General features: G+C 45.9%; 1 protein-coding gene across 1 annotated transcript in view; it reads right to left on the bottom strand.

Annotated features, from left to right (window-relative positions):
- Positions 1-1,184: 1,184 nt before the first annotated feature.
- Positions 1,185-26,675, bottom strand: part of NTN5 (netrin 5) — a 327,459-nt gene continuing 301,968 nt past the window's right edge. The window contains exons 5-7 of the mRNA XM_078654934.1: positions 21,534-21,587; positions 21,217-21,297; positions 1,185-3,008 (exon numbers count right to left, since the gene is read on the bottom strand). Coding sequence (XP_078511060.1) covers positions 2,680-3,008; positions 21,217-21,297; positions 21,534-21,587 — 464 coding nt within the window. The 3' untranslated portion in view covers positions 1,185-2,679. The remainder of the gene's footprint in view (positions 3,009-21,216; positions 21,298-21,533; positions 21,588-26,675) is intronic.

The raw sequence follows: 26,675 nt of genomic DNA, 5'->3' as shown, positions 1-26,675 counted from the left end.
ATAGTGCATCATAGGCATGGAGGTCTTCTGCACCTGACTGACCAATGACGAGAGGCAGGCGCGCAACACCCATTGGGTTCACGGGGCTTCAGCCCCCCCCGTCGTGCCTGTCAGCCCGAGCTGACACAGCTTCGCAGGCTGGCGATCATGTAATTGCAGCCGCACCCGAGTACTTAACAGGTCTTTAAAAGACCATTTAGTTGTAAATGAGGCTTTTGTTGTGTGGTCACCCCTTCTCACAGCCACTTTGTCCGTGGTTGGAAGAATTAGCACACTCCCCCCCAACCCCGGAATATTTTCAGCCCCCCCCAGAAATTTGGCTCTAGTTGCCCGCCTGGCGAGAGGGAATAGCAGGGCCGAGGTGGGAGCTGGAAGCATGTCAAGTCAGGGGAACCAAAGAGAGAAGGAGGCAGGAGGAGGAAGAGTGACAGAGAGTTAAAAATCATGGTTCTTGCTTCCTGAGATACTAGAGCAAGCCAGTCTAAACTTACTTTGAGTAAACAAATATTACTTTCAGTAATAAATAATAATAATAATAATAATCCACATTTGTAAAGCGCACAATCACCCGTAAGGGTCTCTAGGCGCTGGGGGCCGTCGGGAAGATTAAGCAAGCTATTGCCCAGAGTCACATGGTGCTGGGCTCATCTGCTGCCGGAGCCGGGGATCGAACCGTGATCCCCAGATTCCGGAGTCAGTCGCCCTGGCCGCGGCGCCACACCTCTTCCAGTAGTCTCAAAAAAAGGAATATCAGAAAGTAGGAACACTGTTTAGCCAAAGTCAGACATTAACCATACAAGCATAGTGGCATAGAGAAGTGCAACATCCTTTTAGAAATTATATACATCTGGTGCAGTAATATATCTCAGAGAGAAGAACTAGTCTAGTGGCTTAGTCGTCCAACGGAAGCCTTGCCAGCCTGATTTCTAATTCTGTCTTCCTAGTGTGACCAAATTCTGTGAGCCTGGGCAAGTCCATTTTCCCATAGACATGTGTTGCAAGAAGTGAGAACAATGTGAAGCAGTACCATATTAAAAAAGAGAAAACCCAACCTTTTGCATGTTCTTTACTCAGCTCATTGCATGCTTTTGACCCCCCATCAACATCACAGTTCATTGCTTAAATCAGCTTTTCCTGTGTGAAAAACATGCTCCAGCCAATGGACAAGGGAAGAACAAGAGACAGAGAGAAAAATATGGTTTTATTACTTTTTGTGCTTTCGTTATCAAATAATGAAACAGTACAGCATGCATCATCAGCCCTGACAGACATCCATGCCACCGCTAGTTCCTTTTCAAAGGCACAGTGAAACAACACAGCTCTCGACAGAAGGAGCTTCTCCCCTGACTAGAAGTGTTCTCTTGGACAAGCATCAGTTCCACCGGACAAGAAGTGGAAGAGCATCCCTTGAGGAGTACCTAAGGCTTGCTGGTATTCTTTCAAGCAGCTAGTAAGAGCATAGAATCGCAATGAAATCCGGTGGAATGTCGATGGCCAAAAGGATCATTACCAACTACCATCGAGGGGCTTCGGAGTACAGACACCCGTTACTTTTCTGAGACTCCGGCTTATTCAGTGATGTTATGTTATTTTATTATGTGATGTGATATGATGTTATGTTATGTTATGGTAAGTTATGCTACGCTATACTATTATGTGATGTTATGCTATGTTATAGCACACGTTTTCCCATTAGGATGGCCTTGCAGCTGAAAGAGTCTGATTTCCGGTTGTTTGATTTGGATTATCGCTGGTGCAGGGGTGTACAACATGCAGTAACATGATGCTTTTGTTTGTTTGATTCGATGTATGTGTGATACGGTGGTGGAACTGGGCACGCGCTGGAAGACCTGATGGTCCATAATAACCACTTCTTTGAAGTGTAAGGACCAAAAATCAGAGTCCAGTAAGGCTTTACTGAGATTGTGAGGTTATCCAGCAGGCCATCACCTTTGCAAGGCCTCTAGGACTGGGGTAGTCAGAGGCATTTCAGGACCTAGCCTCCTATCTTTTGGAGAAAATGGCTTGGTAGCAAGCTACCCATATTCACCAGAGGTCTGCCAGTGCTGCCAAGCTCAAGGTGCAATGGAGGGACCTGGAGTGTGGGTTCCTACTGGTGACTGGAAATGGAACTGAAGGAAAGTGGGGAGACTGTATAGAGAGATGGATTGAAACAGGATGCAAATGATGTTGCCTGCACACATTCTGAATAGGATCTGGAAACAGCCTGGCCTTATGGTGTCACCCAAGAACATGTGTCAGTTTCAGGTAGTGAGAGCAGCAGGGGCCAACCAGGAAGGACTGGGATACAAGGAGACAGAAGTTACCCAATCCAGGATAGGGATGGATAATGAGATCCAAAGGCACTAGAGACATTCTAAAGTCCAATTGCTCGTTGCAGATCACGAATCAACAGTGTGAGCTGTGAAGCTTTACATTCCATCCTCTTTAGGATGGGAATAATCAGGATGCACTTAAGAAGAACTGGGAATCCTAAATGTTCATTCACTCTAAAAAGTTCATGTAAAGTGTATCCCGGGTGACCCTACCTCCTGGTAACCCAAGGGAGTTTGAGCAAGAAAAGGATGGCTCTTATCTAGGTAGGAACTGCTCCATCCTAAAGTACTTTTCTGCATCAATGATAGTCAAAATATGGCTCATCTTCAGACTCTGCCAGAGTCAGACCCCCTTGCACTTCCCACGGCGACTCTGCTGCTGGAAGCGCCGGAGTTTGTAAGCCCACACGTCGCGCCATGGCAAGGCCATGCTGTTCTTGTCCACCACCAGTCGAGCGGGATCTGGGGATTCCTCATCGTTCCCAATGATCAGGTAGGATCGGCCCACCTGGACCCTCAGGCAGTCGCAGGCCAGGTCCTGCTCAGGGACCCAGAGCGGCTGGTCACCCCGTCTGATTGGCACCCTGCGTTGGCGGTACACTGTCAGGACTGTGGCCGTGAACTGCCACCACTCGCCTGATTTTTCCATGGCAAGGAGCTCAGCTCGTAGGACTGAAAAGAGAAAACAAGAAAAGACCAAACTTACTGGATGGTAAGCAAACGATTCAATAGCCTTAAACGTTTGTTATACTTTAAAAACATGGTAAAGATCCTTTACAACGCAACTTTTACCACGCACTGCCTTTACGACGCAACTTTTACAACGCAAACCATTACAACGCATTGCGCTGGGGGGCGCTCTAGGATAGGGAATAGGTTTAATGTACTATCCAACACCTTCCCTACTATCCACGGGGACTGGAGTTGGAATAGTAAATTAAACTATTCAGTATCCAGCGCCTAAAAGCACTATGCGTTGTAATGGTATGCGTTGTAAAACTTGCGATGTAAAGGTAGGCGTTGTAAAAGTATGCATTGTAACGTCATACATCCTAAAAACATGCCTGCTATTGTGGACTGTTTGTAAACTGAGTGGCACAGTGAATAACATTTTTAACTGGAACTGGAGATACACAAATTAAGAAGAAATTGATGAGCTGGAACAATGAGTTAATAAAAATGGCAAGGGAAAGACAGTGAAGCAATCTCCAGGTAGGTGAAAGAACATCTGTAGATATAAAAGAGTAAATATGATAATGAATAGTTGGGGCGAGAAAAGTGAAATCGAATATGAAAATGAAGAGACATGATTGGAAAACAAGGAAGGAGGAAAGTGAGGAAATATGGAAGAAATTAATAAAAACAAAATGATCGACAATGTTTAGAGAGTGGAATGGAGATGTGAGGGAGAGGGGAAAAGCATGAGGTAAAGAAAGGGATGGAAATTATATAAACACATGAGGGAGCCAGGAAAGAAGGGAAGAAGCAACGAAACGAGGAAGAAAATAAGAAATGAAGGAAGAGAGATTTGGGAAGGAGAGAAGGAATGAAGGATTAAATAATGGGAAAAAGAAAGCAAGGAAGAAATTAGGAATGAAGGAAGGTATGGTGGGGAAGGCTAGAATGAGCGGGAAAGTGAGGAATAGTTAAAGAGTGAGAAGGAGGGAAGGAAGAAGGGAAGGGAAATGATGTCCGATGATGAAGTCCAAGGAACTACTGTTGCTGTCTCTCTTTCCACGCAACTGTCCATGGGAGACAGTTCTTCTAAGGAATCTAGAACAAGTGCAGGGAGGACTACATACACCTTTGACGTAACTAGGCCTTATGCTGCCCGTGACCGCCCCTGCATTTGGGGGGGGGGGTGCTGTTGATTCCTGCTTTTGCTGCCCCGCTACGGCTGCAGGTAAGAGCGGGGTGGAGGCTGCTGCCCCCCAAAACTCATACCGGTAAGGGCAGGCCACCCCTCATTCACATTGTTATGCCACTGACATACACAGCATAATATGGGGTGCAGGTACACATTACAGATCTCGCAGCTATATCAGTGGCGGCTGGCATAGATTGGGGTGGCGGGTTGGGGTGGTGAAAAAAATAAAATAGACTTACCTCTTCATGGCAGTGTCTATCCTCCGCTTCTCTACCGGACAAGTCCCGGAATGGAAGCAGGAAACACACCAGCTCCCCTAAGCAAATTCCGATGTTTCTATCACTATGACAGTAGCAGTGTGATTGGTCTGAGCGCTGTGGTTTGCCACTCAGATGAGGACTATGAGCCTGTGCATTTTCTCTACCCAGGCTGTAATGCATCCTGGTGAAGAACATTAAGCATGGGCGGATTTTGCGTATTGGCAATCCGCGGATCTGCGGATTTGCGGATTTGCGGATTGCGACAATACGCAAAATCCGCGGATCCTAGCGTATTTTTTTTTTGCGTGTTCGCACGGGTTTCTGCAAGTTCGCGAGGGTTTTATTGTACAAAACGCTCGCGAACGTGCAGAAACCCGTGCGAACACAATGTGCCTACTCATGGCCAAACGGACGGGGCTGTCATGCGAGTGCACATGCCTCTTGTGTGTATAAAAGGTCAGAGGCCGATCAGAGCAGCAGATGAAGATACAGAGACTCCTGGTCACAGGAACAGCACAGGGATTGTGCTCGTGAAAGTCAAGGATGCAAAGGCCTCTATCCAGCATCACAGCTGACTTTCGACGGTAGATTTGGTAATAAAGAAGGCACATTGCCCAGCCTCGACGACGCTCTCGATTGTTTCTGGGCTGATGAATGAGTCACTGCATTTGAGCTGCAACTAGTTCCAGCGACCATGTGTGTGTTTACAATGGCGCCAGCAAGCTGCCAGCGCCGTTGTAAAATAGTTACAAAGTTAGCTTGCACAGGAAGCACTTAGATAAAATAAAGCAGCACCTGCTTCGTTTTATCTAGTGGTTCCTGTGCAAGCTAACTTTGTAACTATTTTACAACGGCGCTGGCAGCTTGCTGGCGCCATTACATGAGTGGGTGGGGGTTCAACTTTTGAACCCGTTACATCCGCGGATTTTTTTGGATTTTGTGGAAAATACGTAAAATACACGGATTGCGTATTCACCAAAAATCCGAAAAATCCGCGGACGTAACGGATTTGCCGCCCATGCTTAAAGAACATGCAAATTGCGCATGACTGTTTGGTCGGCCCAGAAAGTATCCAAACCACTCCTCCCCCTGCTCTGTGAGAAGCCCCATCCTGCAAAACTGCCTCAGCAGGGAAAATACAATCATAATAACACTGTATTATTATCATTGTATTTTTCCTTTTTTACACTGTTGAAAAGCAGTGGGGCCAGGCTCCTCTGCCTTAGCAGAGAAGCCGCCGCTGAGCTATATATGAAACCCAACAGACAGGAAGGGGAAAGATATGCTATTCCAGTGGGAGCTGAGAAAGCATAGTAGAATGGAAGGAGGGAGGGGATGTAGAAAAATTAAGGGGGTGAGGAAGGGAAGGTGAAAGAAGGGAAAATAATCAAATGGACTAGGGCAATAGCAGGAAAAGAGGAAAGGAAACATACAAGAAGAGGGGAGAAACGAGGGTACTGTTGAGAAGGAAGGAACGATCTTTAAAAAGAAGGGAATTAAAATTAAAAAAAATTAATAAATGGATAAGTGTCGAGGAATGTGTTAGAAGGAAGTAGAAAGCAGACTACGTGGTTGGGAACAAAGAAGAAGCTAATTTGTCTATGGACAGGAGGGGACAGGGGACCGGACCCCTTACATCATAATACCTTGTGGCATGGCAGTTACCCTGTGTACTCTGTAGATATGCTTACTAAACCTGTTACAGGATAACACTGCCCTTTGCTATGCTATTGTGTCTTTGGCAGTAAAGTAAAAGTCACCACTATGAGTATTCGAAATCGGGTGATGTTTTTGCGAAATTTCGCCACAATGCTGAAAAATTACACAATACCAGCATCTCAAGCAAAACGTTTATGCAATGTTATAATTTGCACAACATTGTCACGTAAGATACTAGAAGGCAAGTGGTTCGAGCACAAAATGTCTCTCAAACAAGACACTTTCTGCATGAACCCATCTTCCAGGGCTGAAAATAAAGTGAAATAACATAGGGGCAGATGTATGAAGCTCAAATGGGTTCGCAAACGCCGAAATTCGCAGAATTTCAGCGTTTGCGAGCTCATTTTCGCTAAATGGTATGTATGTAGCAAATTTGAGTGCAAAATAAGGAATCACAAATTTGCGATTCCTTATTTTGCGATTACATTTAAGGAATCGCAAATTTTGCGATTCCTTAAATGCAATGTATGAAGCATCCAAGTTGTGCGATTTCTCATTAAGAAATCGCAAATTACCACCAACTTGAAGTTGGTGGTAATTTGCGATTTCTTTCACATAAGCACTTTTTTGCATTTATGAAGGTGCCATGTGGCGTTCATACATGCCCTTAGGGCATGTATGTGCGCCATATGCGCACACATGTGAATTTCAGGGGTGCATTAGGGTGTCTTGCACCCTTGAAATTATTCTCAATTTGTGATTCTCCAAATTGCGAATCGCAAATTGAGAATAACTTCACATTCCTTCCTATGGGCCTCCTGGCCCGTAGAAATGAATGGGAAATTATTCCTTAATTGCGATTCGCAATTTGCGAATCGCAATTAAGGAATTTTAAGAAATCGCAAAAAAAATCCGATTTTCTACATACATACCAATTGGCAAATCTCAAATAGCGATTTCTAAAAAATCGCTATTTGAGATTCACAAATCTGGATGTTGATACATCTGCCCCATAATGAGAAATTTCAGGAAACTTCGCAAATTTCAGGTAACAGAAAATTCTCAAATTTCGCCGAGTTCGAACACAAAACCCGTTTTCATAGTTCACTGGAAGTCATTAGCTAGAACATCAGCTGGCACAGGGCGAGCTCTGGTTTCTACGAAGAACCATACAAACTGGTGAGATAGCTTAGTGGGTTTTGGACCCACCACAGACATCTGACACGACTGAATCACGTCAAAGCAAGCTCAACATTTCATCATTTCAATGGAAGTAAAAGAATCACATAATTACATCTGTTATTGAAAGTGTAAGTAAGAGACAGCACGATCAGGATGTGCCCTATAGAATGGCTAATAGCGATATTTTAATGTGCTTCATGAAGTAAGCTTTCTTTCTGTACAATCAGGGTGCTGCTAATGTACAATAAAAAAACGGATATAAAAATATTATTAATTTATTCTTAACCAGACTCACAAAAGTTGTTGAATATTTGTATTATATTATTTTGTAATTTTATTTTAAATAGCACCAGTACCGAATGGGTGGGGAGCAAGAATGCATAGTATCAATATTTGCACAAGTGATAAATAACATAGTGTAAATCGGCTCTAGGTGTTTAAATATGTACAAGAATTTTCAAAAATACGGTTTGAAAATATACATCCTGCTGTTTTCTATGGTGAATGCCGTGTTACTGACTTTAATGTGTTACTGACTTTTCCCAGCCCTTTGGGCACTAAATGTTACCTCTGGTCATAGCGTATCCTGTGGTCCACTAAGCGTAAGACTTTAAGACCCCCCAGATCAATCGATCACCTTCTGAATTGCCTTGTGCCCTCTAACCCATCAGCCTGACAGCTCCTGATGGAGGTAACACTCCATGACATTGAAAAGGATAAGGTGGGTATGGGTTGAGCTTTGCCTCTGGAACTACATCTCCAATAAGAGAAAAGCTGTTCATCTCGCTCATTTGTATTGTGCACAAATCCCCTTCTGTCCATGGCACTTCTGATATTCCCCCTGACTCTTTCCTCTCTCATCTCACTGCCTTCTCCCCTCGCCGTCATGCCTTCATTATGGGTTTAGGCAGCTGTGTGATCCTTTCGAAGGTTTTCCTTTGTAAGCCTACCTTTATATAGGTCTTAGAAAATATGAATTGTTTTCGAGGATGAGGTATTGATTAGAACTCCATGTTCTTAGAGCTACCGATTATTGGGTACATTTGGAGTCAATTATGTTCTTATTTTTCAATACTTTGTTTGCTAATGAACTGCTTCAACAATGTTGGGAAAAAGAAAAATGGCAAATTGTGAAGCGGTGATCTTATCTTATAGCTGAAATTAAAAAAGGTTCAACCAATACAATCAATAGAATTTCAAAATGTCCTTGTACAACTGGACGTCAAATGGATGGCCTTTTTATAACAAGAAAATGCCCAGAAAAGTGGACCAATTTAAATTCCATTCAAATAATTGAGTAAAGAATTTAACTTTCTTACAAAAAGTCTGAAAGTAGAGTTAGCCTTAACAATAATTTTCGCAAACGTCAGGCATCTTCATAATCATTGCTAACGGAACCACGGCAATCAGTGGCTAGTCTTAATGAGATCTCTGAAAAAGCAGTCCTTCATGATGGACGTTCTCCAAAAGAAGCAGATTCGGGGATCGCTACTCTCTTTTTGGGTATATTACTCTTCATATGGAGTCCGACCTGCAAAGCCAGTCTCATTTTCTAATCTGAAAAATCATTGCAATTATAATGATATTTAATGGGAAGTGCAATGTCAGTTGTAAGTCCAAGACTGGGTGTTTATGCAGTCAGTATGTGATGGAAAAGCTATGGGAATGAATTTCAGACAACCTTTACCATGTACTGCTGCCAATGTGACGAACTTTGCGAACATTGGCACTGCCGTCAGGGGCACACCTAAATTAGGTGATGATTCTCAGACACCATGTATAGTAAGGGGGGCTCAAACGTCCTCTTTCCTATTTAAATATAGATAGCAAAGCATGACCAGGGGCGTAACACAGGCCCCCGCAACCCACACGGTGCGGGGGGGGGCCTAGCTCCAAGGGGCCCCCTCGGCACTGAACTCTGGCCGGAGAGCTCCTGATTGAGCACGGAGGGGGCCCCCCTAAGTACCGTGCAGGAGGCCCCCTCACTTTTCGTTACGCCAGTGAAAGCATCTCCTGTTATATCCCTACCCCTGGAGGAGGAGTGACATAATACTTAGTCAAGTTTTAGAGCTCCTTTGGCCAAGTTTAATTTCCGAATTAGAGTTAAACAGTATGAAGAATAGAACCTGGTTCTTGTTTCTCCACAGTGGTCTCTCCTTGAATTTTGTCTGAGCATCAGCCATTATATATTTTTCGTCTCCGGGATGAGGAGACTCTTCGGATACATCCCCATTCCTAGATGTTTCTTAGTTGGACATCTAGCCACCTCAATGTTTCTCTTTTATTCCATTTCACCTCCCAGCTTTGAGATTCCACAAGGAGTGACACAGTGCGATGATTCCTGGGATGGTCACTGGGCTTCTCGCCCCCACTCCTGGATCTTGCTGTCTTCCACATATCTATTGGTGTACTCTTGATGTGTGCATCACCCATCGAGCGCCTCAGCATGCATTTGCTTTTTTCTGATGCACAACAGCAAACCTTCTTCAGAAATGTAGCTGGATAATACAGACTTTGCTTTTATGCCAGGACACTCTTTGCTGTGAGAATACTATACTAGCCAATCATTGCATTCATTAAAATGTGTAACATTTTAAAGGTCATACCTTTTTTTAGGCTCATCCTTATTTTTACTGCTTGATCCTGAGACAAAGTAAGGCTTTTTTCATGTACTAATAGAAGAATAACAAATATCTAGATTTTCCCTTAGGTCATTAGTTCAGCCTCTTCTGGCAATTAAAACTTTTCCCAGGCCCAAACCTCCCTTTTTGATACATATAAGTCAACCCTACGGTAGGGCCTAAATAGCCCATAGGGCAGGGTGCAGTGTATTGAAAAAGTTGGACAAGTCCTGGTAGTGTGAAAATATGGGGTGGACAATAAACTCAACTCTGCTGACTTTTGCGCACTCCATGTTCTGCTCAGAACTCGTAGTTCTGGCAAAAATAAACCCCATCCACCACGTGTTGGAGTTTATTCTCACGCATGGCTCGCCAATGTTAAGTGGTGTTTAAAGAACTTTACTTTAACACCCTCTTTCATGGTAAAATCGAATTTTAAGTTTCAATTTTGAAAATGCCACTTTTAGAAAGTTTACATTTTCCTTTCCCACTCATTTGGTGCCCGGCATTCTATTATTGGGTCACATGATTAGGTGTAGTTGGTAGTTGCACTTTGTTTGGCAGGCCTAGCTGGGCACAGCCCTACTTGTAACTAAATAGGCTATGTCCTGCCTTCACACATAGGTTTTGTCACCACTGTATTGTTTGTGCAGTCAGCGTGGAGCCAGGGCAGGGGAGGCAGGTAACTTCAAAGACAACAATGGGAATTCTCTAGAAACTTCCTCTACTTCAAAGTGGGCACCAGGTATATATTTTTTTTTCTCGCAGTTTTATATAGTACACACTCGACCAAAGGTATTGGAGTGCGGTACATGAGCAGCAGTTAAAATACACAAGGACACATTCACTTTTGGTAGGCACGAAGAGATTAAGTGATTAAACTTTATCTATTGGACCCTCCGACCCAACTCATAAGTACAACCATGGCCCTGTGGATGCTTCAGAAGAAAAGCTGCTGTTCTGCTAAGATGATCTGATGCCATAAGTATTGCTACTCTATTGCCCTGCTACACTACTGCTCTGTTGAATGCTGCCCTGCTTGCTAAGAAGGAAGTCTGGACCTGCACCCTTCATCCCAGGCTGCAGTGATTCTAAGGGTCCGCTGACTGACTACCTATTTTAAGCTGTAGGGACCTAAAAAACTCCCCTGGCTCCCTATAACTGCCTAGCTAACCTGCCTGTAGCTGCAGCCTGACCTGCCTGAGCCCTGCCGGCCTCTTCTGAGTGAGTATCTGACCCCCAAGAGGTATCCTTCAGGTCATGGACTTTTGGTGTGGCCTCAGTTGAGCTCTGCTAAAAACAAAAGGAGAAATCCTGAAGTTTTGTGTTCTTTCTGAACAAACCCATTCTCGCCAACATCTTGTCACCTGCACTGCCCGCCAACGTGAAGTTCCAGTGAGCCCGACTCTTCGCACCACGGTGACCAAAAAAGCCCAGCAGTGCGAAATCTGTACTTCGCGCTACAGCATTCACAGTTTGTGGTAACCGCCATTGAAAAGCTCCAGCAACGACCATCCATGAGGCCCAACCTAGCTACATTGGTGACCATCTGCAATGGCTCACCTTGCTCATTGTGGCCCCTTCCACCACAAACCGAACTCTTGGCACTAGATTTTGAAGGTAACTCTTATGACTAACCTGTTCCCTGTATCTGGCCCACGCTCCATCACTGACTTTCATCCTGTCTCACACGACCAGATAACGGCAAGTGGTTCTTTGTGTTTTAGGCACTTTACTTACCTGAAATATTCCAAATTGCATATCTCCGGTTCTACTAATTAGATTCTTGTCATTTTGGTGTCAAATACTTTATTCATTTTTACTGCATTTTTCTAGTTAAGTGTGGGTTTTCTTGTGTTGTCTTTTCACTTTATTACTGTTTTAGGTGCTGCATAAATAATTTACACATTGTCTCTAAGATAAGCCTGACTGCTTTCGTACCAAACTACCAGAGGGTGGAGCACAGGTTAATATGGGGATTGCTTTTGTCTCTTATCTCACCCTGACAGAGATTGTGGTTACTGCTTGAGAGGGGTTTAACACCTTCAACCAGTAACCCAATATCCAACACCATTTATGTATGTATGTGTGTTTGTAAAGCTAAACAAAGCTGCAGTAGAATGGTGTGCTGTTTAGTGATTCGCGGTACATGCAACGGTGTTAGGTAAGGAAGTCAGAAAAATTACTAAGTCCTAAAGTCACTCCAGATCTCTCTAATAGCTCCCAGGTTCTCTAGGCAGGCTTTGATGATTGAGATCTCTCTCCAGTCAGTGCTCTTAGAGTGTTTAGTGCAGTTAACCCCTAACTCAGAAGTAGGTTCTCCAACACACAAGGGAGCACTTCTTTACGCTTCGTGCTGCTTCAGCCTGCCAAATGACAACTGGAGAGCATTCTAGTCTCTGGGTGTAAGTGGGGAGCAGACAGAAAGCAAACATTCCTTTTGTTCTGTTCTGGTGTCTCCGAAGACACAGAAGAGCACCTGGTGGTGTGGTCTTTTTTTTTTTTTTTTTTTTTTAAAGTTCAAGACGTTTATTGAGTACTGTCAAGGGTACACAGCGTAATGCCTACAACCCGGAGGCTGGCTGCCATCGGTGCAATCAGCAGTAATAATAAGGACAACCATACATCAGCATAAGCAGTTCTATGGAGATAAAACATCGGCTTATTGACAAGTACAGATGTGTTATAAGCATATCAATTTGTCTTGCATTTTTTTAACATTTTGTAGTAACGTAAACTTGTGCAATCATCCAGTCCGATAAAGAGAGGGGCATGTGTGCAGCCGAAAGGCGTGACTACATCCAACTCCAGCATGAGATGTGATTGAGAAAGGGGGTAGCAAAGTCATATCATGCAGTACATGGAATGAGGTACACAAGTAGGCCGTACTCAGTCATCATGCCGTGTGAGCTGACCAGCGGGTCCCCTACGGCTAAAGCAAAGAGTAGTTAATACCATAACACCACCCACCGAAGCAAGTCAACAAGTGGGGCAGCGAAGGGGTACAATGATTGGGGGCACGGGGCGAGGGGGGGGGAAGGGGGCTACGACAGCGGCAACGGAACTCACAGCTACTTGATATATCCCTACATCTTCTCATGTTTAGTGATCATCAAAGCAACTTCCCAGAATCCAAACCTTAATCCCCATCAGCCAGCGGGGATTCCGTTATCAAATAGCAATGTAATGGGGTCCATATGTCAGTGGGTCTGGAAGTGGGGGGTAGCAGTTCAGCGTAAATGTGTAATTGTTCCTGGCAGTACACCATGTCCCGCATCCACTCCTTAAATTTGGGCGCCCTTCCTCTTCCCCACCTGCAGGCTACTTTACGTTTGGCCAATAGCAGGGCCATCGCCACGTATTTGCGGTGGGCCGCCTGGAGTGGTTCGACATAGCCCAGCAGAGCCAACACCGGGGACGGCTCCACTGTCGCATCTATCATCTTGGAGAGTGCCCGAAAGACCTGATCCCAGTAGTGGTGTACATGAGCACAGTCCCACGCAAGATGCAGGAAATCTGCCCCTGGAGCCCCGCACCTGTCACACGTGTCCGTAGAGCGCAGCTGAAATCTATGCAGACGCGCAGGCGTATAATATAATCTGTGAACAAATTTATAGTGTATGATCCTGTACCTACTGCTGGAGGAAATGTGTTCTGTTTGCTGCAGACAAAATGTCCATTGTGTATCAGTAAGGGGTACGGACAGCTCCTGGTCCCACCGCTCCCTAGCAGGCAACGCTGCGTATTCCACAATGGCACGGATCGATCTATAAAGCGTGGAGACAAGCCTGTTGGGGTTATCAAGTTGAAGTATATGTTGTAAAGGGAGTAATACAGGAGGTTCATGTGGGAAATCAGGTGTAATAGCCTGCAAACCATGTCTGAGTCGTGTATAATAAAAGACTTCTAGTGGTGTCGGTTGTATCCCTTCATAGAGTTGGTCCTTGGTGCGGAAAGTACCATCTCTGTATAGGTCGCCCCAAGTGTGAACATGGAGTTTTGTCAATAGCTTTTGAAAGCCAGCTTCCTGTAGTAGTGGCAGTTGTGGGTGGTACGATAGGGGCAGTAGGGGGGCGTATATCAGCTGTAAATCAAGTTTTGAATTAATATTATTCCACGCCGTTACTGTACTGAGGACTGTGTTGGGGGTCTTGTCTCTACCCTCTACTGGGGAGAAAAGTGCTCCCTCGATCGGTGTCGGGTGCGCTAGCCAGTGTTCAGCCGCCAACTGTGGCATGTATTTAGGTTGTCGCACCCAGAAATAAGCGAAATGGGCCTGGGCAGTTCGATAGTAAAGCTCGAAATCAGGAACCCCGAAACCACCCTGCGAGTACGGCCTGGTGAGGACCTCCCATTTAAGCCTGGGCGTCTTCCCACCCCAAACCAACCGGAGCAACTCCGAACGCAGCAGCTTAAAAAAGAACGCACCAGGATGAAAAGGTATATTCAGAAATAAATACAGAAGTTGAGGGAGTATTACCATCTTGACTAGTGAGGCCCTCCCGGCCATGGACAGGGGAAGGGTTATCCACCGGGAAATATTGTCACCGATTTTATCCATCACCTTGCCATAATTGGCACGAATGAGTGTCTCCCTATCCTTTTCTACTTGTATACCCAGGTATTTGAAGTCCCCCTCGCACCAGGTAAGTGGGTATTCCAATGGAAATTTATGTGTAGAGGCAGTGAGTGGAAAGATACACGATTTATTCCAGTTAATCTGCACTCCAGAGAGGGCCCTGAATCGGATAAACTCTCTGAGCATGGGGTGTAGATTCTCATCCGGGCGGCGAACATAGAGTGTAATATCATCCGCATACATTGAGATGAGAATCTGCCTTTGAAAACACCGTAGGGCACGATCCCGATGATGTTGGCGAAGTTTAGCAGCGAGGGGTTCCGTGGCTATGGCAAACAGGAGCGGGGATAGGGGGCAACCCTGCCTAGTCCCCCTGGAGACAGGGAATTCTGGGGATAACTGCCCGTTAATAAGCACTTTGGCTACCGGACGTGTATACAGCAACCTGATCCAGGAGATGAAAATATTAGGAAAGCCCATACGCTCAAGCACACGGAAGACATAATCCCACTCGAGTGAGTCGAACGCCTTAGTGGCATCCAAGAAGATGGCCGCCATTGGCAAGTCCTCATGGACAGAATCATAGACCGAGAAGAAGGTGCGGAGGTTGTGTGACGTCGCTCTACCTGGAACAAACCCAGCTTGATCCGGAAGTATGAGGTTCAGTAGTAGGAGACTTATGCGCGTCGCAATCAATTTAGCGAGGATCTTTACGTCGCAAGTTAATAGCGACAAGGGTCTATAGGAATCGCAGTGGGAAGCGGGCTTCCCAGGCTTAAGCAGGGACGTGATGAGAGCAGTTCTCATGGAAGCGGGGAGGTGACCAACCTCCAGCGCATCCTCATATACTTCACGCAGAACCGGCGCCATGAAATCTATATACGTCTTATAAAATTCTATGGGGATGCCATCTAGCCCAGTGGCTTTGCCCGATCGCATACTCATGATGGCTTCCCTGACTTCCTCCAGTTCAAATGGGGCACTTAAGAACGCCGTTGGGAGTCGCTCAGCCATCCCAACGATACATCTGCCAGGTAATCTTCCAGTGTCAACTCCCCCGTTCTGTTTGATGTGTAAAGTGCACTATAGTGTCTTACAAACTCATTAAGTATTTGCGTGGAATCTCTAAGTAACAACCCTTCAGCAGTCTCTAACTCAAGTATGACAGTGGGCGAGCGCATAAGTTTAACTGTAGTGGCCAGAGCCTTCCCAGGTCTCTCGCCCTCGCCATACCGTCGTGCCACCCAGTGTTTGTGTCTGAATTTCACCTCACGGGCAGCCTCATCCGTATACTCCGATATCTTTTCCCGTATCTCAGCCAAAACGTCCCCACCCGGATTCGCTCTAAGGGCCTCTTCTGCTCGACTAAGGTCTGTTTCCAGGGCCCTCAATCTGTTCAGTATGCTCTTAAGTACCCCCGAGCCCTTCGATATGCAGAAGCCTCTAAGCGTGACTTTGAATGCCTCCCATATAGTTTCAACATCACAACCGGAGTCCTTATTGCGTTTAAAGAAGTCTAGACATTCCTCTCTAAGTTCTTCCTGGAATACTATATCTAGGAGCATCGAGGGTTGCATGCGCCATGCTGTAACAGGGGGGCCCAATTCAGCACCTTTCAATGTAATAAGAACCGGAGAATGATCAGAATATGTTCTGGGGAGGTGCGCCGCGTGTATCAGTGACGTGTAGAGGAGGGGCGTCAGGAGAATGTAGTCCAGTCTGGCCCATGATTTTGCCTGCGCGGTAAAGTGAGTGCCTTCCCCCTTCGTCCCACAGTGAGAACGCCATGCATCTATAAGATGGTTGTCGTCAACAGTCGCACTGAGGACTTCACTCCCATTCGTGTAGTGATGTGGGGCGGGGTGTGATCTGTCCAAAGCGGGGTGCAAGGTCAAGTTAAAATCACCCCCCCATATTATGTGTTGCGACCCGTCTCAACTATCGCTGCCCACAAGGCGGTGAAGTATTGCGGATCATCTACATTGGGTCCGTAACAACAGGCGAGCGTCACCGTCACACGTCCCAGCCTACCCCACATTAAGCAGTATCTCCCCTGAGGGTCAGTACGTGAGCCTGCTAGGTAAAAGGGCGTTTTCTTTTTGATCAGAATAGCTGTACCACGGGCATAGGAGGAATATAAGGAGAAGGCAGTATACGAGGCCCACCTGCTACCAAAGGAGTGTGGTCTATTAGGTGCAAAATGCGTTTCCTGTAGGAAAGCAATATGGATTTTATGGCGATCCAGGTATCCCAGTATCTGTCTTCTCTTTCTGTGGTCCCCGAGCCCTCTCACGTTCCACGTGAGCACATTCAGGTATGTGTCCCCCATGGGTGCAGTTGGATACATATATTAGAAATCAAGACATTCAGCAAGGTGTAATCCCTATCAATAGAGTGCATAACCAACTTAAATCTCGTCCACCTTCCAATACCCAGGGGGAATGGGAGCTGCCTCCCGGGGGCACCTCCCCCAATACCAGCACTGCGTGTTAGTAACTCACATTTCACATATCTCAAAACAGTCCCACCTCTCTCTTGGCCGCCAGCCAGCCGCCTCTCAGCGTGACAGCGAAGCAATCGTACGAGAACTAGTGCACAAGTCATGAACTGAAACTCAACAAGTTGGATACCTTTCTCACAAATTGTGATCCAAAAACAAACAGGTTCACCAATTCGATCTCCCCCCCGTCCCCCCCAAGAAACCCCAACGAAACACTGCGTGTAGAATTACCAGTGGCATCAAACAGCCCGCCAGCGACCCCCCATCCATCCGGCGTCACAAGGGTGAGCCACATTACGCCATCTGCATTCCCCTCACGCAAAGTCTCTCGCCCACCACCCCCCTCCCACTGAAGCGTCCCCAACTCGCCAGCATCCCACGCCCGCCCCCCACCCATACAGTAACCAAAACAGTGAAGCAGTAAAAGAACAAAAGTCAAGGTCTTTGGGGTATACCCAATAGGGGCCATCAGAGGTGCACTTCCTACCACCCCCATTCCTCCCGCTCCCTGGAAGTCCTTACTTAGCACCTTTGTCCGGAAGGGAGAAGGAGTAGGGAGGGTGGGGGCCTGGCATACATTACCACCTGCAGTCCAGCACCCGTCTTCGGGACCCCAGGAGCCAGTCGTAACCACCGCACACCGTGATAACCTCCGCCATGTAGCAAGACAGCATTGACATTTCAGCAGATCAGAAATTCAAAACAATACAGGAGCGGTGATCAGTCATTCAGAACCAGAATCATGTAGCCCTTCAGCTTCCGCAGGTCGCTTATCTCTTTTATGCAAAGCTTTTATATACTCTTCAACCTGTTGGGGATTGAGAAAGAAATGTTGCGTGCCTCGGTGGGTTACTCGCAGTTTGGCCGTGTACAAAAGTGCATAATCAATGTTCAGGTCACGGAGTTTTCTCTTAACAGCAAGGAACGTCTTCCGCTGCTCCTGAACTACCGGGGTGAAATCAGGATATATAGAGAAGGGCACTCCATCATATGAAAGGTTCTGGTTTGCCCTGGCCGCTCGCAACGCCGCATCTCGATCCCGATAGTTGAGCAAGCGTGCAATAATGGGCCGCGGTGGGGCACCAGGCTTGGGCTGGGGACCAAGCGAGCGGTGGGCGCGTTCCACAATAAATTGGTTCGAGAGAGCTTCTTCTCCGACTGCTGCTGTGAGTAGCTTTTCAATGTATAACTCCATCTTCCCGGTGTTGGTCGATTCTGGAATGCCTGTGACGCGTATGTTGTTCCGTCTGCTCCTCGCTTCCAACTTCTCATTTTTGGCGGCAATCACCCGCAGCACATTATCCATTCTTGAAAGTCGCGTAGTATGCGCCGCCGTGGTGTCATCATTTTCTGATATTCGGCGCTCCACCTCCGTAATACGCTCCTCGTGGACGTCTATTTTCTGGGCTATGCCATCCATTCTAGCGGACAACCTATCCACTTTGTCTACCACCGTGGCAAAGCCCTGGCGCATCTCCTGCAGCATCGTGGCGATGTCGGGGGCTGTGTGGGCCGAGGTGGAAGCCTCCGCCGCCGGGCTCTGAGGCTGCCTGCCGTCGCCCGTTTGTCTAGTCGTTTTCTTTTGCGTCGCAGGTTCAAACTGCAGCTTGGGTTGTCTGTTATCCGGTTTCCCCATGGTGGCAAGGAGAAGGGGCGCTTCCCAGTGGTACACACCCCGCGGCCGACGGAATGTGAAGTGAAGAGTCTCGTGTACTGTGGATGTGGCACTATCTCTTAGGTGCAATGCTCCCCTCGGGCCTCAAGAATAACAGCGCAGATTCGGCAGACGAGCACTGTGGGGGTCCAAGGGGAGTGAAGCAAGGAGCAGGGCAAATAGTGATTATAGGGCTCCAGGCACTCGGGCCAAACGTGTCGCCGCTAGGTCCCAGGAGCCGGCAACAAGTAGCGCCTCGAGGCCCTTCACAGGATGATTGGCACCGCGGGGTGCGCCTGCCTCCGCAACGCAAACCCGGAGGGAAGGCAGGAGTAGGGATCTTAGGTTTGTCCGCACAGATATGGAGCATAGGCAGGCCGGGGTTCGGAATGTCCTCAGGGGGGAGCAGCAGCAGGCCGATTGCAGCGCTATGCGCTCGCGCCTGTCGAAAATGCAGAGCGGAGGCCACCGGGGTAGAGCAGCTTCAAAGAGGTTCAGGAGCCCTCCTCATACGTCGCCATTCCCATTCGCCGGACGCCTCTTACCAGTACTCCCGCCTATGCCAGCCAGTATCCGTCTCCGTCACTGAGAGGAGTAGCGCTGTCCGCCTGTGCCCTGCAGGCCTGCACGCCTCGTGCTAATCCCCGGGCTTGCGTGGTTTCTGCAGCCGCCGCCTGGCTTCACTCTGTGAGCACGTACCCCGGCTCTCCAGTCAACCGGTGCTAACTCCGCGATCACAGGCGGTAGCGGTCCCAAACTTGCACCGAGTGTGCAATGTCCCCTGTCGCTCCTCCGTGGGAATTTTCAGGCGGGTGGGAGCAGAAATGAAGGAGCAATGCAGGATAAGAATGCCAGGCAGCTGGAGCCTCACTGAAGTGCGGCCATTCAGCCCGTGCGCCCTCTAGCGCCCTCCACCTGGTGGTGTGGTCTTACTTTTTTCAGTTGACCTCTATGCTTAATCACTTCAGAATTCCCTCCAAAATGGAGCACTTTTACTCAACGCTTCCTGTATCACTTGACAGTAAACCTTCCCAAAGTCCAATATTCAAAATGGTGAAATTATGCTCCTCTTTCAGAGTTAGGAGTCCCACCCCAGATTCAGACTTACAGAAATGAGGAACTATCCCCTCTTCTTGTCTTCTTGTTTTGAGACCAGTTTGCCCACCTGCTGAGGACAAACACACATTTCTGAGTTACTGCTCTGGTTATTAAAGCTTCTATTACTTGTACCTCATTTTAGCTTCTTCATGTGAAAAGGAATGCTGTTGTTCTATTGCTCTAATGCAGAGGTCTCCAACATTTTCTGTAGTGAGAGCTACTTTTTATCAGCTACTGAAGGCCAAGCCACTTGTGCAATGAGGACAGGGAGGCACTTTGGAAACTTTTATTCAATTTGTTAGCAGACTCTCAAGGAAAGACAGAAGGTCTGTTATAAGTGAATCAAATTGGCCGTAATTATAAGTTGAATGTCCCAGGGGTGATTTAACAGTTCACACACCACAATGGCACAATGGCACCAATTATGAGTAAAACCCCATGAGTGAAGGAATTACTATGTGGGGCTGACTTGTCCGTCCCTAAAATCCAATGGAATCCTTTATTCCAGGCTTTCCATGTTCCATTGCCACTCCGTAGGACATTAATTATCTCTGGCCCGTGGAGACAAACACCTGCCTTCCTTGTGTAATTACAAATGGGAGCAGACTGATGGATTAAGGCATCTATCCCAGAAGTTTGATACCGGGTCCCCGCACAATGCCTCCATAGGTAAAGTGTTATGAAACAAATGTTATGAGATACTAAATTCAATACATATTTTACAAATGTCCTTCGGCAAAAATCCAAATGAATTTAAGATTTAATAAATCCCATCTGTGTACTAAATTAATCACAGATACACAGCTTACAGTGTAGTTTAGAATTAAAAATGTATTGTTGTATGGCGTTCTTTACACATAGCCACTAGGCACTGTGTAAGGGATGTGGTGGTGATAAGCCAGCACAATGACACAATGTAAATGTCTAAAAATGTACTTGCAATGTCACTTTGTAGCATCTTTTAAAATCACACTCTTGCCTGGCTGAATTAGTGGCTACATTTTCTTCACTCATAAAAAGTGCAGGTGAGAGTTACACTATCCCTCTTATAAAAACACAAGGGGTTCTGGAAAAAGTAGACAGGACAGAAGGTTCAAAATGGAGGTACAAAAGTCAAAATATTTGGGTTTTCAGAGGAGGCAGATGGATGACTGCAGCATTCCACTCTTGGCCATACTAGGAATGGACCATCAATCATGCCACAGGAACCCAAGTGCTAAACCAAGAGAGCGAGCATCTGCAAAGGCTATGTACTTTCCCCATTTCATGCTATCATCACTCCTAGTAGGGCCATCCCGGCACTGTTGGAAGGAAAAAATATCCATTAAATTGACTGTGGTGGGAGCAACTCTGTATAAGGAGAAGAAAACACAGAAGCAGGATACAGAGAGAGAAGAGAAGAGGTGGGAAGGTCATGGGTGAGTGAAATGCAGCCCTGCTGATGTCTTATCCTCTCTCACCATAATCTTTCTTGCAGTACTTCCTCAGGTTCATGTGAACCCGGCTGTGGGAAGGCTTGCAGTACGTCTGACATTCCGTTCCTAGACAGAAAGCATAAAAAACACAAATTAGCAGGAAAAGTGCCAATTTCAACCATTCCTGTGGTCAGCATTAAGTTACCAATCCCGCAGCTATATTAAATTACAGTAATAGATGTGAGTGTTCCCTTCTGTGTGTTCAAATAAAATTCTGTTTGGACGGGTGCAGCTCAACCACAAGCTAATTCACCCAATTTTATACAGTAGTTGCACTCTGCCACATCTGGACGCACTCCTACCTGTGTTCCACTCAAGGGGGGAGGCCACTGTGGTTGGGATGACTTCCTGAATCCCTGGAAGAGAGAAAGACAAAAGTGGTACAATCTGAGACATGAGCCTATGATGGCAGGATACCCATCTATGGATGATCTGCTCAGCGTGAAGTGCTCCTCTCAGGCACTCTCAGTCCTGGCCTTCATTTAACCACTCAGATATCTGAGATGTTACATAAAAACAGTGTTATAGTGTAGAATATTTCTCTTTGAAATTCTGCTAAATAAATAAATGCAGAGACGTTCAGCAGAAGCGTAGAGATCGCCATTTTACCGGCAGTTTTGATTCCAGTTGCGCTAGCTTAGCGTTTCATCCTTCAGGGAGCCAATGAAATGAGTACAAAAGGGCAGCATTATGTAAATGTTGCACTGGTGCAAAAAAAAAAAAAAAAAAAACACCTTTCCCACAAGCCTTGGTGTTCGCATAATGGATTAACACATGTTCACAATATGTAAATATTTTTGCACCAGAGCACACACGTGGAAACTAGACTAGGAAACCTGTGTAAAACCTGAAAACGACACGTTTAATGCTTATAAATAATTCTTTGCATTTTATAGTTTTTTTTAATGAAATAAATGTGCACCGCCCGAGGACACTAATTTCCTAAGGAAAAATATAGCCATGGAAGAGAAAGAGTTTGCTACAACCTTAGAGGGCTATTTATACACTCTAAATAGAGCAGATGAGGCAGCTGGCAGATTTTAGTGGATGCCCTTCATGTGCCAAACTCTAAATAACCTACTTTACTCAATTTCTGAACATTGGCAATAATACTAAAGTACTCTTAATGTGCACAGATTATTAAGCAATCACAAAGCACTAATGTGAAATGGTTTTGCTTCATTTTTGACATGGGCTCCATTCAATAACACATGCCAAGTGTGGAATGTAATACTATTTATTCCATTCCTTTATTTATTTTTAATATTTATAAAGTGCAGACCTAGCCAGGAGAACAGTGGAGCACCTTATACATAACAAAAGAACATGCAGACACTGTAAAAAAAGAGCAGTAGTATTAGGGGGAACATTGAGCTTAATATTAACACGGAAGTAAAAAAAAAAGAGGTAAATATTTTAATCCTTTCGGAACGCAAGGAGACCAGGATTTATTCTAATGTGGCCAGCGATGGAGTTGCATAGTCTTGGAGCAAGGCATGAACAGGGTTGCTTTGAGATTTTAGCTTTTCTGGCTTTAGGGATTCAGAGAATTAGTTGGTTCCTGTTTCTGGTATATTGTTGGACACCTGAGAGTTAGAGGGTGTTATTCAAGTAAGATGAAATGCCTCTGTGAATTGTCTCAGGAGTCATGCAAGCAATCTTGAAATTGATTCTAGAGTCTCAAGCGGGAGCCCATGAACCTGTTTTACGATGGAAGTGATGTAATCCCAGTTTCAGGCTCCTGCAACCAGCCAAGGAGCAGCTTAGAAGAGACTATGGGCCTCATTTATGAGGTTTTGTCGTAGGGCAGCTACCGCAGGGCCTTCCTGAGCCGCTGCCCTACGGCAAAAGAAAAGGGCAGGAATGCGCTGTATCGGTCAGATTTGGCGCATTCCTGTCCTTTTCCCCAGCGCTGGCGCACAATGAGCTGCCAGGCGCCAATCCACGCACCTTTGCACCATGGTGTAAGGGTGCCTGTGTTGCAGGGATGATTATTTTTGTGCAGGAAGGCAAACCTTCCTGCACAAAAACAATCACAAGATGATTTTTCCTCTTTCTATGTATGCTGTAAAATGCAAAAAACAAGGAGAAATAAAGAATCCAGAATTCCTAACAATTGTGGCAAATCCACAAATGTTGTAAAAAGTTACATGAGTATAAAATCATCCTTGCGAATGTGGGTTTTGAATGAACTGTGTTTTGTGCAAGAAAATCTGTCATGCATGTTATACTACGATTACTCCTAATGATAATAATGTCAATAGTGATAGAAAGAACAAGGCATCTTTGAAAGGGTGAATTGGAAACTATTGAGCCTTTATGTGCTAACGAACATTGTTTAAGTGTTATGCTTCTTGAGGTCCCTCGAAAATATCTGCAGCAGTGGTTCATGTGAGATGCTACGGCTACAGCACAGGTAAATAACATAATTGAATTAAGACAGAAGGTTGATAAAAAAACAAATAGAGGAAAAAGGCTTGGGAATCCCCCTTCTGTTGTGGACTGTCTTAAGTATGTCATAACCTGATCCTTGTCACAGGAAACACACCTATAGGTGTTTTGACCCAGAGATGATTTGGCTATAGACACAGACGGTGTTCATAGAAGGTACTAGTGAGGGTGAAAAGTCAGACTGCATTGAGTGTCATATTTAAGAGCACAGCTTTCAATCAGTGACTTAGAGGGGGTGTACTGTGGTGTTTGGTAGTGACTGGTGTGGTAGAGTATTTTGTTTATCTTTTGCTTTGCAGTGTTATCTGTATGTATAATAAATTCAATAATTTCACAACTTATACTTTCAAATTCCTCATGAATGTACTCATGTGACTATCCAGAGGAAACAGATGACTGTCACGCAAGGGATAAACAGTAAACACCAACTAGGGCCTGATTATAAGTTTGTGGGTGTGGGAGTAGACCGCCATGCTGAGGGCCTGCTCTCACACTGCTAAACCTCTGTGTGCACTGCTCGCAGATTACGAGTTTCCTTGTGTTTGGTGGCCTTTTTTTGGTGGTCCCACAGTGGTACCTCTGAAAATAGGCACTGCAATGGGGACACCAAAAAACAGTTCCTGCACGGCACAGACTGTAAAGTCCACGCTGTGCAGGAACTGTGATGCATGCACATAGGGGGGCACATGTTGTGTCCCCTGCATGCACCCCTATGCACGTGGGCAACAGGAGGCCTTGTAGGGCCTCCTTTGTTTCAGGACCGCCAGCCTTTTCATTAAGTAAAGACATCCATGACACTGCTGGTGGTCTTGAAACTCGTAATATGCATTGCGGTGCTGCAGAAGCAGCACGGGCATATTGCTGGGCCTCTGAGTGCCGTGCAACCGCCAGGGAATGGCGGTTCCATGGAGGTTGTGGTTATACAATGGCGATCCAACCCCTAATGTTGTAATTGGGTGATCTGTCCGCCGGTAGGTGGTGACTGGACCGCATAATGTCCACTAGGTACAAAATGCAATATTTGTGAAGAGCCCAACTCCTGCATAATCTGCATATGCACAGACACATGCGACTTATTGTGAATAATGCAGGCATCACTAGATATTTGTCAAATTTCCTGAAACATGAGCTGTTTATGTCTGGGAATTGATAAGGTGTGCATATAAGTGAAGCCTACAGGCTCTTCCTTCGATTGTCTTTTAAGGCACTTGTGTGCTCTTTACCTAACCGTGGCCTCATTGTTCTTTTCATCTCTCTGTTGGGTGGAACCTTCTTAGGCAGCTTCATTCTGAGTGTGACCAACAAGTGGGCCAATTATAGTAGTTCTTTGACACAAGTCTCATTATAAATGCAACCAACATTTGGGTCAACCATTGTGATGAGTGGGTAAAGTTGACTAGCCTTACCTTCCCCGTCCAGGAAATTTGGTTTAAAATGTCACCAACCTCAACCTCACAAAGCTTCCTTTTGAGAGGCTAACGAGTGAATTTTCCCAAATCTGATTTTGCAGGACAATTGTCGTTCTGCAGCAGAAACACTACTCAGTGAAAGGCTGCTGGACAAGGTGTGTGTAGATCACAAACTTCTCAAGTTCACCAAGTCAGAATGTGTCATTTAAGCAGGCATAGTTGATCCTATGGACAGTCAGGTAAGAGACCCATTGGTAGCCTGGCATCTTATGGGATTCACCAAAAAAGGCATGTCCCTACAAGTATGAATGGCTGTCTGTTTAATCCTTTGTTTCACTGTGGGCAAAGGCGATTGTGATAGTGTACTGCCATCACATATGTGGATGGCCATGATGTAGTGATAGAAACAGTGAATGGATTTTTGCTTTTATCAGGGTTGCGCCTCCCTCTGTGGTACATCTAGCTAAAACGAATGACTGTATTAACTCGTTTCATGAATGCCTATAGACCCTATAGGCCCTATATTGTTACGGATCGGTGTCAGCATGTTGGGCAGGTGAGTGGGTCAGAACGGTTCCAGGCTCGTCCAATACCAGTGTCACTGAGAGATAGTGAAGCTGTTAACTACTGTGCCACTGAGTCGAAACCTATCATTGTACTCTGTAAACCACACGTCATAACCAGAATTACTTATTCAAAAGCAGTTGTGCTTGTTTTGTGTTTCTTGGTGTGTTCTGTAGTGTGGTACAGACCTAGGAGCACCAGGGTGCTACCGACTATAAAATGTATATGTTATGTTATGTTAGTGGGAGACCCATGACAGAACTGAGGGTGCTTGTACCCCGCTGTGACATCACAATGGTGTACAACTAAGGTTTATGCTCTTGTTGCATCACACCCATCGACACTAATGTTCTTCCTACTGCCTACTGAAAGATCGAATGTCAATATGTCACCCCGTATACACTCTGCACCAGTACAAGAGTAGCTGTGGAAGAGACTCATTCTGGTCTCAAACGACTACAGGAAGGGACTGCATCTAAAGCTCTTGCCTATTCCGGTCGGACCCCTGATCTCCAAATATTTGTGACTCGTGCTCAAATGGGCAGTGCTGTTCCGCTCTCTTGCTTTCCGCTACTTTATCCAGCATTTCTACAAACCTGAGGGAAGGCCTGTGGCATTACATTGCACCAGCTCCACCTTACCCCAGGTTTGAATAGTTGCATGAGAAGCAAGGGATCTCTGCCATGCTCAGCCACAGCTCCCCCTGTCTGCCGAGTATGGGAGCTTCTCTCTACTCTCTAACAGAGGGAGAGCTGGAAGCAAAGCACTTAGAGAGAGGGGTGCAAGCAGAGACCCAAGCCAGGAGGATGGAAGGATGAAAGGGCTGCGTTTGCAAAGAGAGCTGCGGAGTGTTGGTTTACGTCAATCCGGTGTCTCCAATCAGAGGTCTGACTTGCTCTGTGTAACCTGGGAATCTGCAGAGATACGGACTTTGTCAGCAGTCAGGAAGAATGAATAACATAGATGGATTTGCAAGGAAAAGCAGTTTACATTAAAGACGAGAAGGATCTTCAGGGGATG

This window comes from Lissotriton helveticus, chromosome 7 (assembly GCF_964261635.1).
Source record: "Lissotriton helveticus chromosome 7, aLisHel1.1, whole genome shotgun sequence".
NCBI lineage: Eukaryota > Metazoa > Chordata > Amphibia > Caudata > Salamandridae > Lissotriton > Lissotriton helveticus.
This window is presented reverse-complemented; position numbering and strand designations above follow the sequence as displayed.